Below are 15,470 nucleotides of genomic sequence, written 5' to 3'. Positions count from 1 at the left end.
GTCTGAGGGATGGGGATGGGGAAAGAGAGCCAAAGAGGAGAGACTCAGACTCAGAGTGGGGTGAGCTGGAGAGAACAAAGGAGAACACTGCAGACCTCAGGTTCCCTTGGAGCCCAAGATAAAGTAGGAAGAGATGCACGGAGCAAGTGTGGGGCTTCTTCCTGCCTGGACTCCTCACGAGTCAGTCCTGCTTGTGGCTTTGATTCCCTAAGCCTCAGCTTTAGCAGAGTAGCAGAGACTGTGGCCAGATGGATCCCAGGACTCACCCTTCAACCTCTATCCCAGCACAGCACACTTCCTCTAGAAGCTTTGCACAACTCTGAGTGAGATCTACATATCAGAATCGAGCTACAGTACTAACATGAAGCTCTGGACTGATAAGGTCTACATTACTTGTATTCTCTTTAACTTCTTTGGTTTACTACAGAAGACAAAATGTAGAAAGATAAATAAAATGAAAATATGTATTACTACTAATTCTAAGCCTGAGAAAAACTGTGAGATGTAGGTATCCACAGAAAGTTCTTCTCCAAGACTGCGAGACCACTGCATAGATCCTTTGTGCAATGGTAAACGGCACAAGCTAAGTGCCAAGTGAAGAACTTCACTGTCTTTATTTCTGCATTATTCTTTTAAAAATGACATATATGTGTGTTCATGTCTATGTGTGTTGATGCCTGTATGTGTGTGTGCTCTCATGGCTATACATGTGCTAGTATATTTATGTGTATAGGTGCTCATGCATGCATATGTGTGTGCTCATGCCTATATGCTTGCAGGTAGGAGCCAGAACACAACCTTAGGTGTCATCCTTAAGAACCCTGTCCACCTCCTTTAGGCAAGTGTCTTTCACTGGCTTGGAATTCACCAGTTAGGCTAGACTAGCTGGTCAGTGAACTGGAACTATGTAACACCACATTTTTACCTGGATTATAAGGATCAAACTTAGGTCATCATACTTGCAAGGCAAGCCATTTACTGAGTGAGCCCCTCACTCCTATATTATTCTAGTATCTCTGGCTAGGAGGCCATGGATAGAGTGTATCAGGAATGACAGACAGTAAAGTCTTTAACTGTCTGAACCCACGGCTACATAAATGAGGAATCTAGGTCAGCCCCACCTCACATGCAAAGCTGTCACTCCACGTGTGTTGGCACTAGTCATTTTAGGCCACTAAGGACAGAGGCTCACGAGGTGGGAATGTACTTCTTATCCCCCAGTGTCTGTTAGCTCTTCCACAGATGTTACTCATCTGCTTCTTATTCTGGAAGAGAATTACTGGCGTACTAATAATTTGTTTACCAATTATACTCATTTCTGGCACTGGAGAATCAAAGGATTTTACTGACAAAAGACAAAAACAAAGAGCCCCCCACAAGCCCCACACAGCTGCTAAAGGGAAGGTCTGTGCTTCAGATGTCCCTGCCCATCTCTCTGCTCTAAATGGAAATGATTGATCGATACGTCTTAGTGGCACCAAGAAATTGGTTCATGTTTTTTGTTTTTGTTTTTTAATGATCTTCTAGGTAACAGACAGATGTACTGGAGAGCCAGAGAACTAATGAGGTTCATTATGTGTAATTTACAAGATTCCAACTACATTATTTATTTAAAACCTACAATTACCTATGTGGTAAACGGTATTCTCTGTTTTCAAATAGAGAAACCAGGCTTTAGAAAGATAAACGGCCTGTTTGCTAGGGTCCCTCAGATAGTAAAAGGAAGACTAAGAATCCTAATCCAGATCTGACTCCCATGTTCTTATCTTTCACTAGTAGACCATATAATTGGTTAATGAAAAATTAATGCCTAAAAGGAGAATTGAATTTATAGAATTGGAATCTGAGTAGTATTTAAAAATAATACTTTTATTCCCTTTAAAATTTTCATAAACAAAAGCAATGTGCAACAAAAGCTAGAATTTTATTTTGTTTTGTTTGAGACAGGGTTTCTCTATGTAGCCTTGGCTGTCCTGGAACTCACTCAGTAGACCAGGCTATGCTGGAACTCACAGTGATCCGCCTGCTTCTGCCCCTGAGTGCTGGGATTAAAGGTGCACACCACCATTGCTGAGCAGAATTTCAATAATAAAATACTACAATACATTCATGACACATTCATTTAATAGTATAGTACAATACAATTACCTTGCAGCCTCATCTTCTAGTTTCTTTTTTTGAATTTGCTCTAATCTTTTTCTTTCGATTTCCTTTAATTTGTCACGTTTGATTTTATGAAGTTGTTCAAGGGCTAACTGCTGTGTATTATAGCTTTCTCTGAGTTCCTAAGGATAAAATAAAAGTAAGTCAATACTTAAATATTTTAATCATATTTAATAATATAGCGTTTGCATTAAAAAACAAATTACTGAGACATGTATAATTAAATCTAAAAGAGATTTAAAGGTTTAAAAAAACCTATTCACACGATATAAAAGTTTTAAATATAGTAAGTACTTCATGCATCTACTAAGGCATATCTATTTCCACATCAGTTCATATATAAAGAACATAAAACATTTAATAAACCAATTGTTTGAAGTATTACTTTTGATAGAAAATACAATTCATTAAAATATGGAAAATTTGCTTATAATAACATTTAAAGAAAAATTTTGTGATATGTGTGTGTGTGTGTGTGTGTTGTAGGCCAGAGGTCAAGGTCAAACTTGGGTGTCATTTCTCAGGCACCAAACTCCCTGTTTTGAGACAGCCTCTCACTGGCCTGAAACCTGCCTAGTACTTTGGGCTGGCTGGCTGACAAGCCTCAGGGATCTGTCTTAACTGTCTCAGTGCTAGGATCACAAGTAGACACAATGACTTTTTGACATGTGGTTTTGGCAGGTCTCAGTGTTCTCTGTCTTTCTATTCAGAAGCAATCACTACACTTGGTCTAAAAGATCACAGCACTTCATTTCCCTGTTGAGAATGAATGTTCAAAAGGACATGAATATGATCCAAACTGGGTCAGAATTTTTTTCCAGGATACAAATACCTTGATTAGGTATTGTAAAGAGAAACTTGTCTGAGATAAACTAAACCTGAGTCCCTTACCACCCAGTGAGTCAGGACTGACAGGAATGAGGTCAACATAAAACACAGAGGTAAAGACTAGAGAAGGCGGTATCGATGAGGACCTGGGGCCCTGGTCTCCAATTCAATGCGCAGTGTGGTAGGAATGGCCCTTCCCAGAAGCTGACCTCCCACCCACTCATCCTGGCTGTCTTTCAATAGCCACTATTGTGAATCTACAAATACTTAACAGTAATAGAAAAAGGAAGAAAGAAAAAGAGGCTGAAGAAAAGAGAAAACTAATAACAACCAAACAAAACTCAAAAACAGAAAAAGAGAAGAAAAGAAAAGAAAAGAAAAGGAAAGGAAAGGAAAGAAAAGAAAAGAGGGGAATTATTAATAATTCCTAAAATAATTAAAAGAAATGGTAAATAGTAGAGCTAGACAATATCTGAATGTATTTTAGTTGCTTTTTTTTTTTTTTTCAAATGTATGGTGTCCCCTCACCCTCCTAGTGACAGAACTCCAAACCCAAATCAGGAAAACCTGTCTATTTCCAGAACCACGCTAAGCCAGATGTAAACCAACCGAGCTGTATACCTGGCCTAGGGGTAGTGTGGTGACTGAGACTGCCCAGATGTCTGGGACTTAGTTCAGGTTAAGTCTCACACAACTCTTAGCTTCCGTGATTTTATTTGTTGTTTTTGTCTCTAAGTTCTACTGAGAAACAAAAGAGGATGGCGGTTATGGAGAAGTAGGTTGTTTCATGTTTAGAGAGAATGCCTCTAGGAGAAGTCACAAAAGTCTGCGTCAGGTTCTGTCAACTATACTTGTATTAGCTCATCAAAGTTTTAGTTTCCTAATTTGAACATGTCTCACAGAGCTGCTGTTCAGATAAAATGAATTAATCCAGGTAAAGTGCAGTATTGCAGGTTTCATACTTAGAGTCTCAGTAAATACTAGCAATTAGTGATAGAAGCCAGGACTAAAGAGAATTCTACATTTTGAGGGAGTATAAAGAAAAACCAAGTTAATGTATGATCTTAATCTGTGTAACATTAGCCTCCAACGTAGTCTTTAAGATTGAGAGCTGCAGTAACTTTCCAAGGAGGTCTTATTTTAAGCCTTGAGTCCTTGAAATGGGCCTTCTTCCAATGGTTGACTTAGGACAAAAAGTCTAACAATTGGGACCTCTCCCAGCAAAGGCTGAGTAATTCTTATAGTTTCAAGTTCTGCCAAGAACTAGGAAGTTGAATAAGATATAAAAGATACTCACTTGCAGGTAGTGGGATACTGTAAAGGCACCCAGAGCCCCTTTCTTAACTCCCTCATCCTGAGGGGTCCATGATAGACAATCAAAATGTGCACTCCTAGGGGGAATTCTGTAGTGTGAGGGGTTTTTTTTTTTTTGGCTGTACAACTGTGAGCTCCTGATGAGTCCTAGGTGCACGCTCACCCAGGAGGATTAAGATCCTGGAGAGAGGAAAGCAAAGAAAGGAGAAAGGTACCCAACACCTAGTGCTTCTTCCTTCCAGGCATCCACCCATCTGAGAAGCTGAGAGAAAGCAATGGCTAAGGAGCTCAGCAGGGCATCCACCTCTGGGAAGGGCTTAGGAAGACAACAAGCCGGAATTCTGTTGGACATTAGTGCTAATACTTTGAATCTGCATGTCCAGAGGCTGAAGGTCCTTGTCCCCAGTTAGGTTTTAATCTATCAATAAAGATGCCAGTGGCCAATAGTTGAGCTCAGGGGCGGGACACTGAGAGTTGCCCAGGTAAGGATGCAGGGAGAATCAGAAGGACTCAAGGGCACACAGTAATGGCAGGAGATAAAGCCAACCAGCCATGTGAATTTTCGGGTCTAGGGTAGTAAGGGAAGGTTTAGAAGTGTGCAGTCACTGAATTAGAAAAAGGCATTTTAAAATTAACTGGTATGTGTGTTTTCCATTTGCGGATCCCAGATACCTTCTGGGTGAGTGTACACCTGGGACTCATCAGGAGCTCACAGTTGTACAGCTAAAACACCTCACACTACAGAATTCCCCCTAGGAGCGGACATTTTGATTGTCTATCATGAACCCCTCAGGATTAGGGAGTAAGTAAGAGGCTCTGAACTCCAGAGAGCTACATTTGGTTCCCACTGTGGTCTGGAACATGGATCAGGCAAGCAGACATATTTTGGAGCAGTAGCTGAGAATATACATCTATCTGATCTACAAGTGTGATTAGAGGGGAGAGAAGAGAGAGGAGAGGAGAGAGAGAAGAGGGAAGAGGGAACAGGAGAGGGGAGAGAAGAGAAGAGAGGGAGAGAGGTGAGGAGAGGGGAGAGAGAGGGAAAAAAGAGGGGAGTGGAGAAGAGGAGAAGGAAGGGGGAGGGGAAGGGAGGGAAAGGGGAAGAAAAAGGGAGAGGGGAGGGAAGGAGAGGAAAAGAGAGGAGAGAGCACTAGCTACTGGGAATGAATGGTCTAGGCTTTTGAAACCTCAAAGTCCACTCCCAGAAACACACCTCCTCCAACATGGCCACACCTCCTGATCCTTATGAGACAGTTCTACCAATCAATGAATGACCAAATGTTTAGACATATGAACCTATGAGAGCCATTCTCATTCAAATCACTGCAGAAGTATACCAGTCCTGCTTTGAATCAGCTTAGCCAGCCATTGAATTAAGGTGATTTGTTCCATTTTGTTTGCCAAAAGCAAAAGAAAATTACTTCTAGAAAGATGACTTTGTTTATCAAATCACAAATTAACATCCCAATTATTTCTGTGAACTTTTTTCATAAAAAGCTTGAAAGGAATTTAAGAAAAAAAAAATGTATACTAGAAGTCAATGAACTAAGCAAAAGGGCTAGAGAGAGGGCTCAGCAGTTAGTGCTGCTGATCCAGAAGACTCTAGATTCCCAGCACCCACTTAGCAGCTCACACACATCTGCACCTCACTTTCAGAGGATCTGACATCCTCTTCTAGCCTCTGTAGGCACTGGGCATGCACATGGTATACAGACATACAAACCAGCAGAATATTGATACTAAGTAAATCAAGGATGCGTTAAACTGTAGTCTCCAGGATACCTAATACTTGAAAAATAAAGGAAGGCATAACTAGGTCACAGAGAAGGAAGAGATAGAGTTAACACAAAATGACAGTCGGTTCTTATCCCTCCCTGAAGGAACTACAGACAGACAGTTAATGGTTGCTGGGGGAGGGATGGGTGTAACCAAGGTTAAACTGCCATAGCTTAAGTAAATAAGTCCCCACTCATGCTCAGACAGAATCCTAATTAAATGAAGTAGGCTTTTAAAAAATGCAAAGAGGAGAAAGACTTTTTAGAAAGTACAAGAAGGATGGATAATGGTGGGGGACTATGCTCAAAGTATATCATATATGTGCATAAAACTGTAAATAGATAGGCAGATAGGTGCAGGGTCTATGCTCAAAGTATATTATATATGTGCATGAAACTGTAAGCAAATAAATAATGCACTAAAAAAGAGCAAGGTAAGGAAAAGAAACAAAATAGATGAGACAAAATAAATAACAGAAGAAAAAAATTTTATAGTCCAAATTTGTCAGTAAGTATGTTAAACAGACTAATTACTCCAGTTAAATATAAAACTGAAGTTATAAACTGTAACTATGTCACTTAAATGATAAAATATAAATGAAATATATAACAGTTTATAAATAAGGTAGAAAATGTATTCCATGCCAACAGGGCAAAAGAAAGGCAGGGCAGTTAGACTAATATATCAGGAAACATTATCCTTGAGAGAAGTGTGTGTGTGTGTGTGTGTGTGTGTGTGTGTGTGTGTTTATGTGTATATGTATTAACACATGCTTGTAGGCCAGAAGTCAACCTTGCATTATCTTTCCTCAGGGCTCTCTACCTTGTTTTTGAGACAGGACCTCTCACTGGGACCTCAGGCTCACCAATCAGGATAGGCTGACTAGCCAGAAAGCCCTGGTTAGGATAACACTGCCTCTGCCTCCCCTCACACACTGTATCTATTACTTCCTACACTGGGCTTATAAGCATCCCACCATCTCTGTGGATAAACTGGGATTAAACTCAGGTTTTCATGCTTGCACACTTACACAGACAGCACTTTGCCAAGTGAGCTACCTCCCCAGGTCTCCTAGTCCACTTTTTTGTTTGTTTGTTTTGGGGGTTTTTTTGGACAGGTTTTTACAATGTAGCCCAAACTGTACTCAAAGTCACTTGTAGCTCAGAGTATCCTAGAACTTGCAGACCTCCTGCCTTAGTCTCCCAGTGCTGGGATTACAGGCAGAAAAACTAGTCTTTAAGGCAAGAAGACGTTTAAGAGGAGACATCATGACAGATGGACCTATCCACCAGTAAACTACAACAGTTTTAAATCTACTCACACTAGCAGTATAGCCTCAACATCTGTAAAAATAAAGGAAAATTAAAAGAGACAAATACATAATTAAGGGAAGACTTGTCTTCTCAATGTCTAACTGAGAGAAAAGCAGGTAAGAAAATGAGCACGCCAAAGCACTCTGCCTTTACGCTACGGCAACAGTTTGTAATCCAAGGGCCAATGTACTTCTAAAGTTTTAAAATTATGTTTAGGAGAATTCAGAAGTCCATGAATGTGGCTAAAAACAAATTTGATTTTTACTAACTGCTATCTGAAATCCAGCATTCCCATCGATATCAAGTATAAGCAATAAACCTCCATGATATTACTCATATTTATGACATTTTCAAAAGGAGAAACTGAAGATGTTCTTATGGTTATAGATTACTTGGTATCTTAACTTAAAAATGGTATAGCTGTCACTAGGTCTTCTTTAATTCATAAACGTAGACTCCCATATACTCCAACTTCTATATTTGAATATATATGGTAGTGCTCGGGATTGGGCCTAGGGCTGAGTGCATGCTAGGTAGGAGCCCTAGCACTGGGTTACACTGCTAGCCCCTCATTTAAAACATGAGATGAGGTCCAGAGAGAAGTCCACAGCATAAACATGGGTAAGATGCTTTGCTTCAGAAACCAAAGTTCCTATCCCATGCCTCAAAGCAGGTCTTCAGGTCCACATTTCCTGCCACTGTTCCTCGTCTTGGAAAGGAGATGTATACCTGACACACAGATTACCCCTTGCCAGCTGGAGGGCACCACTCAAACTCCCGCTGTTGGCAGACTCTGCTTTCCTTCTGTGGAAAAGCACCTCCTCAGTTAATACTCGGAGTCAGTAGTGTAAGTTGTTGGGAGTTCTTTTTAATCACACTATATATTTTAGAGATTTTGTGCAACTCTTTGATAAGAACAGCAAAAGTGTTTGTATAGTACATGCGGGTTCACGGAGCACCCCACCCTGTGTCTGTGCACGTGTGCATGCTATTTCATCATCACCCTCTGATCGCCTGGGCACTGGGTCTCATTTATTCATGTCTTTGACCTCTATACAGATGATCCGATCGATCGAAGCCTAACTCTGAGGTCAGACCTGTAAAGTGCTTCTTAGTGGACTGTACCTACCAGTATGCCTTGAGCTCTATTAACATCAAAGAGAGAATGCCCACTGGGAAAATCCCCTATTCTTTATACATTAGGCGCCTCAGCTTCACGGAGATCCCTACTCTGTGGGCTTTCACATTTCCTTTCTACATCAGCACCTCTTCCTGTATGATCCTTCTACATCCAGTTACTACCAGAGTTTATCTTTGTCATAATTCTCAAGTTAAGATCTCTAACTCCCCTTCCCTTCCATCTTAGCCAATGTCTGCTAAAATCCCAAATCAATTTGAAGCCATGAACCAATTTCACTCGCCATGTCTGAGCTTGTGTCTAAACAGCTGTAAATAAGGAAAGGAAAATCATATAATTAGGCATGTAGTCTTCAATTTAAACTCATGATCTGGAATAAAATAGACATTTAACATTGCTCAACACATTGTTTTCTTCTCTCATTCCACCCCACCTACCAAGGCATCTACTTCAGGCTGAACACTCTCTCTCTCTCCTGAAACTTCCTAATTCCCCCACACATTCTTTTTCCTAGAACTCCCACTGATCTATCCCTCCAGCCTGTGAAAATATACTTTTTTTAAAAAATTCTTTAATCTATGCTCCAGATTTCTCTTTTCTTTCTTCCTTCCTTCCTTCCTTCCTTCCTTCTTTCCTTTCTTCCTTTCTCTTTCTTTTTTTTTTTTTTCTTTTTGGTTTTCTGAGACAGGGTTTCTCTGTGTAGCCGTGGCTGTCCTGGAACTCACTCTGTAGACCAGGCTGGCCTCGAACTCAGAGATCCACGTGCCTCTGCCTCCCAAGTGCTGGGATTAAAGGCATGCGCCGCCACCGCCCAGTTCTGTTTCTTTCTTAATCTGTGCTCCAGATTTCTCTTTTTTCTTTTCTTTTCTTTCTTTTTTTAATTTTTTCTTCTTTTGTTTGTGTGTTCACGTGTATATGTATGTGTAGACCAGAGTTCAACATCAGATGTCTTCCACCTTATTTTTCAATAATGTTTTTAATTTATTCTTTGAGAATTTCAATGTGTTGTGATCATATTCATCCTTGCTCCCCTAACTCCCTACCCACCTAAGTTCTCTTTCTTTTTTAAGAACAAAGCAAACAAAACAACCCTATGGAGTCAGGTCTGTGTTGGCTGACTACTCCTGTGAGGCCTGCCCTGTGCCCTGGAGTATGGCTGACATAGCATCCACTTTATTTTTTAAGACAAGGTCCCTTACCCTCTAGTCTCCCTAGCACTGGGATTTCAGGTGGGTGTGCCACATCTGGCTTCTTCACACAGGCACTTTGCATGGTGAACATGTAAGCAGAGCCTGTGATCTATAATTATCATACTTAGTATAATCAGCCCCCATCCTTCCTCTCACAGCCTCTGGTGTTCTTTGTCCCTTCATTTAGCATCTCTCAGCCTCAAGCCTTCTATTCTCATTAGAGTGCCTCAGGAGCAGTCGATAGTCTTCATGCCTACCCACTGCTGACTACTGCACCCAGCAACTGCAATGGAGAACCCTGCTGCAGGAGTCAAGGCAAGTTTTCAGCAGTGTGTTAAGAGATCCTTCTGTATCACCTTACAGCAATGACTCTGTAACCACAGTCAAGTTTCGTAGCCACTGATTGACAGATATCACACCCCTTTAGTGTTCTCAATTGCCTCTATGAAAGTATCAACAAGCAGTGAAAAACTAGCAGGCAGGAAGCAGAAAGAAGAAAGGAAAGCAGGACAGAGTAGTCTGCTGGCCTGTAGAGAATCAATGCTAACTGAAAGACTAGGACTATTCTAGGAATGAGCACAGTCCACAAATCTGTACCGGACACATTTTACAATGAAGACACTCACACTTTAGTCTTTATATGATCTGTAGCAAAATTCTAAGACCAGATAACCTGATCAGTCATGCTTGAACATTTGGGACCTTGCTGCTACTATCTTTTGCAATCTGCCTTACCTTTCGAAAGAGTGGAGGTGTAATTACTCTGGGATATAAAAGGAACTGCCTATTTCATTCATTTTAGCACTGAGTAGTTGGGTAGGCAAGTATTTAATATAATTCACCTATCTTTAAGCTACATTAAAGGAGAACTTCATTGAATATTTTTGAATAGTCTGTGTATTTAAGAACACAGCAAAACATGTGATTTACACATATTAGTTTTTACCTCAAGTGTAAGTATGTCACAATACAAGGCCTGGCAAGTAAGGATACCTTGTACTACTGATTCTTTACATTTTTTCCTTACATTCCAATTAGGACACAGCCTGGTGCACACAAGCCATGACCCTACCCTAGACTGAAGGAAGTAGAAACCTGAATGATGGCTTTAAGGGACTGGGTGCTTTGCCCTTCAGATTCCCTTAGTTTTCTCCTGAGCCACCTGTTAGGTAAGCCAATCCACAGGGAGAGTGCAAGGGACCAGCAGGAGTCTTCATGAAGGAGGACCTGTGGACAGCCTTCCTGAAGTCTGGCATTAGACTCAAACAGGCATTTAGACAGCAGAAGCATATTAGAGCAAACAGAAGGAAAAAAAGGTTTTATTGTATACGTTATTCCAAACAAATATAATCAGATAAAGGCAAAGAATAGTTCAGTTTAAAAAAAGAAAACAGTAAAGTAACTTAAAAAAAGGAAGCTAGATATTAGAAAATAACCTTAAGTAAGAGGAAGAGGTTGTTGAGACAGCTTAGCAGAGACAAAAGGCACTGAAGAATAGAGTCATCCATACTCCCACACTGTAAGATAAGGCAGACAAAAGGCCAGTTAAACTATGTACAGATTTTAAAAGGAATTCAAGGAAGATAACTAGACTAGCGTGTTTGACCAATGGCCATGTTTTAATTTTTCTAAAGAATATATCTTTGTGTAAAGTACATTATCAGAATTATTCACCTCAATTTTCTGTCCTTAACTGAAGCTATCATGATGTGTTTTTTTTTAATGATACTGTTTATTCCATAGTTGTTGCTAATGTTACTCTAGTAAGTCAGCAAGATAAAAAACATATGAAAAATAGCTTTCTTAAAGAATTACTACACAAAACTGTATGCTCTGATAACTTTATGAATAGTTAGCAAAGGGTGAACTGAGACTACTCCGAAATTTGAATGAAACTTCAATATCCAACTAACATTTTATTCTCTCCATTCATATGGCTTCAGTATCTGATTACCACTGTCCCTTGGGCATCTGCTCTGCCTCAGTGGCAAACAGTAAATCAATGAATCATGAACTTTACTTTTCAGATAAAATTTATGGTCTCAGATTCACTTTAGATTTCACTAAGCATTGTATTATTTCTTAAAGGTTAATTATATTAGATCACAGAGACAAACCAGCAAGAAGAACTTAGTGTTAGAAGACCACCGTCAGAGCAATCTGGAAATTTCCATGCTCGTCCCTCCTCCCCACTCTGAGATAGGCTCTCAAGTGGCCCAAGCTGGTCTTAAACTCTGTAGATTGCTGAGGAATGGCCTTGAATTCTGATCCTTTTGTGTCAGCCTCCCAACTTCCAGGATTTACAGTGTGCACCACCATGGCCAGTCTGTTTTCTACTTTAGGGTGTTGCTGACATTACTTCTGAAGGGCTGGCAATGCAGCTGCTTTTGAGATGCACAGGTGCCAATAAAAAGATCATATAGTCATCAAACCCTGGAAACGCTGGGGAAAATAGCTCGTCTCATGACAAAATAGTTACTAAACTTCAGAGAACATCAAAAATAGTACTATGATTCTCGTAGTTGGCAAGGTATAAGCAATTATGAAAATGTAACACGTATGTTAACAGTAGCTTTTTTTAGCAAGAAGCAGCTATAAAGCATGAAGATAAAAGGAGAGAAATACCTTCAGTTGATTGTTAAATGAATCCATTTCTGAGAGCTTAGATGCAGTTTCTTTTTCAAGAGCATCTAATTGTTCTTTAAGTCTTTGGCATAATTCTTCCTTTTCTGATGACTTTTTATGAAGTAAACTGATCCCTGAATCTGAAGTACAAAAATATCAAGTCAGTTCACATTTGGCAAATACTCATGTCATTTCCTGTCTGGTCAAAATGATGTAACTAAAGAGATACAAAAGGTATATAATACAGAGACAACCCTTTTTATTTCCAAATAATACCTTGTAAAGATTCTCAAAGGAAATGGATATAAAGATTAGTTCTGTACTGAAAGATCAGGTCTTGAAAAACTCCACATCAGAAAAGGTGTTTGAGCAAACACAAGGAGCATGCTACCATCTATCTACCTCATTCCGTGAGGTGAGTCTGAGGCCACGGCCTATCGTGTGTAAGTGCTCAGCTAACAGCATGTGCTCCTCAGTACCTTCCCACACACTGACAATGATCTAAGAACAGAGAACTACTCAGAGCAGGAACCCAGTAAGCACTAATAGCAGAATTATTTAATGATATATTTTATGAGGTAAAGAGAGACGGTTTCACTGTACATGATTTTTCAAAACATATACAAGGATAGAGGATAGAGAAACTAGGTATAAAAAGAGTATTTTTCTATTAAAATGAAATAGTAAAATTTCTATCTAAATTCATAACCTAAAATTTTGTATTTTTAGAGTATAAAAATCAAGTATAGAATTTGAATAAAATTAAACATATGGCGAAAAAAGTTAAGTCCTCCTGTGTCCTTCTGTCTATTCTGCAGATTTGGGGTGGGGTTATATTCCTTATATATTCTGAATAACAAACCTCTAACAGATATATGGTTGACACAGTTTTTCTCTCAATCTGTGGGTCACCTTTCATCTTGGTAGTACAGAAACCTTTTAGTTTGATATAAAATGATTTGTTTCATATTTCTTGTCTGATTTCTATGGTAACTTACTGTTTCTATTTTTATATGTTTTGTGAGTTTTAAAAACTGTTAATGGGGCTGAAGAGATGGCTGAGTGGTTAAGACAACTGGGGTTTAATTCCTAGCATCTCCATGATGGCTCAGAGCTGTATGTAACCCTAATTGTAGCAGATCCAATGCCTTCTTCTGGCCACCTCAGGCACCTTCAGTTGATTGTTAAATGAATCCATTTCTGAGAGCTGAGATGCAGTTTCTTTTCCAAGAGCATCTAATTGTTCTTTAAGTATAGTGCCCAGACATATATACAGACAAAACACCCAAACACATAAAATACATTTTCTAAAACCTGCTAAACCCATCAAGAGGACATGAGTTGGAGGTGAGATGGTATGGTAGGGTGGATCTTAGAGGAGTTAGAGGGAGGAGTGGGGGTGAATATGAACCAAATACACTGTGTGAAATTCTCAGAGTCCATAAACATATTTTATTAAAATGCTGGCAAAAGATGTCATGGTACTTTCGTCTGTTCTCTTTTGGGAGAGTTTTAAAACGTATACCTTACATTTAGGTTTTAATCTATCTTTGTTGTTGCTGGGTTTGAGAAAGGGTCTTATTCTTTAGCCTAGGCTGACAAGGTATTTGCTAAACAGCCCAGACTGACCTCAGATTCCTAACAGTCCTCTTGCCTCAGTCTACCACGTGTTACGACAAGCATCACTATGCCCAAGCTTCGGTCTTGAATTCGTTTTCAGCTGGTTTTCAGTCTGGGGTAAGGCAGGGCCAGCTTCCCTCTTCTGCATGTGGTTTTCCCACTTTTCCTACACTCTTCATACATGAGGTCACGCTTCCCACTGATTGTTAATGTGAGATTTTTTCACATTATTTTAAATTTTTTAACTTATGGGCAAAATATTATTTTAATACAATAATGCCATTTTAAAAATAATAATATATTAAAAATGATTTAGAAAAGAAATAAAACAAACTGTAGCATCTTACCAGGTGTGTTACTGAGCTGCATGCTTTTAATTCTTTCGTTTAATAGCTGCTTCTCAGGGACCAGATAGATAAGCTTATTTTGATATTCCTTTTCAAAAGAAAGTTAGAATCTGATTAAAATCAATATAATTTCCAAGAATTTTTTGAAAACTTTAAAACATGATTTAATCTTTTTTACATAGAATAGAAACACTACATGGTTGCAGTATAGAATTATATAGGATATAAAAAGAAAATATGTAGTCAAATACTTAGGAATGTCTGGCTGAAATTTAAAGATAATCAAAAATGCCTTCATAATGAGTGTCTAGAGACGGAAACTTTCTGCACTTTGGCTGACAGTTGGCAAGGAATGAGAAGTGTGTCTGTGTACTAGACAGCAGCATGTGTAAACAGGCCACGGCACTCCATAATGAATATGTATACATCAAAGAGGGACTCAACTCTTCGGGAGAAACAGGGAAGCATTTGAAACCATGTAAGAAATGCCTTTGCTGTGACAAGAGGGAAACTGAGGCCATCTTTGTGGAGAGAGAATGTGAAACCATGTAAGAAATGCCTTTGCTGTGACAAGAGGGAAACTGAGGCCCGTCATCTTTGTGGAGAGAGAAGTTCTGTGAGGCAGCTCTCCAGGTGGACAACACTTCTAAGATGCTGCCGTGAAAACAGCAATAACTGAACCAGACTCTACAAGGAAATAAGTGAGTGCCAGGCCTCTGAGAGGAACAGTTAATGTTCTCTCACCACAGTGCCAAGAAGAGTAACTTCTAATCAAACTTTCCCAAAATTAGTAGCAAAGGCTCTATTGCAATATAAGATATGGTAAGAATGCATGTGTCCTGCTGCAGTTCCACGTTGATACGTGATTCCAGCACTGTAGTTTTAAGGGGTAAGGTACAGGAAGTGAGAAGCCCTGAGGACTTTCCCTCACTATGGGGATCCGTTCCTGCCTTGCCCACTTGGCATGTGAGAGCACATGGAAGAGACAGCACTTCTGTGGTAGAGTCAACCTGTCGGGCAGTATTAGTGCCTTCATCTGCAATGGGCAAAAGCAGTGTGTAAAGACATTTTCATTAAAGTTCAACGTGGTGCGTGTTTATGCAGAGTCCAGCTCAGGTTTAAGAGGCCTATGGACTTTCTAATCTTTTGTATCATA

The 15,470-nt window shown here is 39.6% G+C and overlaps 1 protein-coding gene across 3 annotated transcripts in view; it reads right to left on the bottom strand.

The window, feature by feature from the left end:
- Itsn2 (intersectin 2) overlaps positions 1–15,470 on the bottom strand; it is a 122,570-nt gene that overhangs the window by 62,278 nt on the left and 44,822 nt on the right. For 2 of the 3 annotated variants that reach the window (XM_085830183.1, XM_085830182.1), the window contains exons 15-18: positions 14,315–14,402; positions 12,348–12,487; positions 11,159–11,239; positions 2,149–2,285 (exon numbers count right to left, since the gene is read on the bottom strand). In XM_085830183.1, the coding sequence (XP_085686309.1) occupies positions 2,149–2,285; positions 11,159–11,239; positions 12,348–12,487; positions 14,315–14,402 (446 nt within the window). The remainder of the gene's footprint in view (positions 1–2,148; positions 2,286–11,158; positions 11,240–12,347; positions 12,488–14,314; positions 14,403–15,470) is intronic. The other variant, XM_085830184.1, reaches the window with a different exon arrangement.

Source organism: Mus caroli, unplaced genomic scaffold, assembly GCF_978045245.1.
Source record: "Mus caroli unplaced genomic scaffold, Mus_caroli_1 scaffold_14, whole genome shotgun sequence".
Classification (NCBI taxonomy): domain Eukaryota; kingdom Metazoa; phylum Chordata; class Mammalia; order Rodentia; family Muridae; genus Mus; species Mus caroli.
Note: the sequence above shows the minus strand (reverse complement) of the source record. Positions and strands in the feature narration are given on the sequence as shown.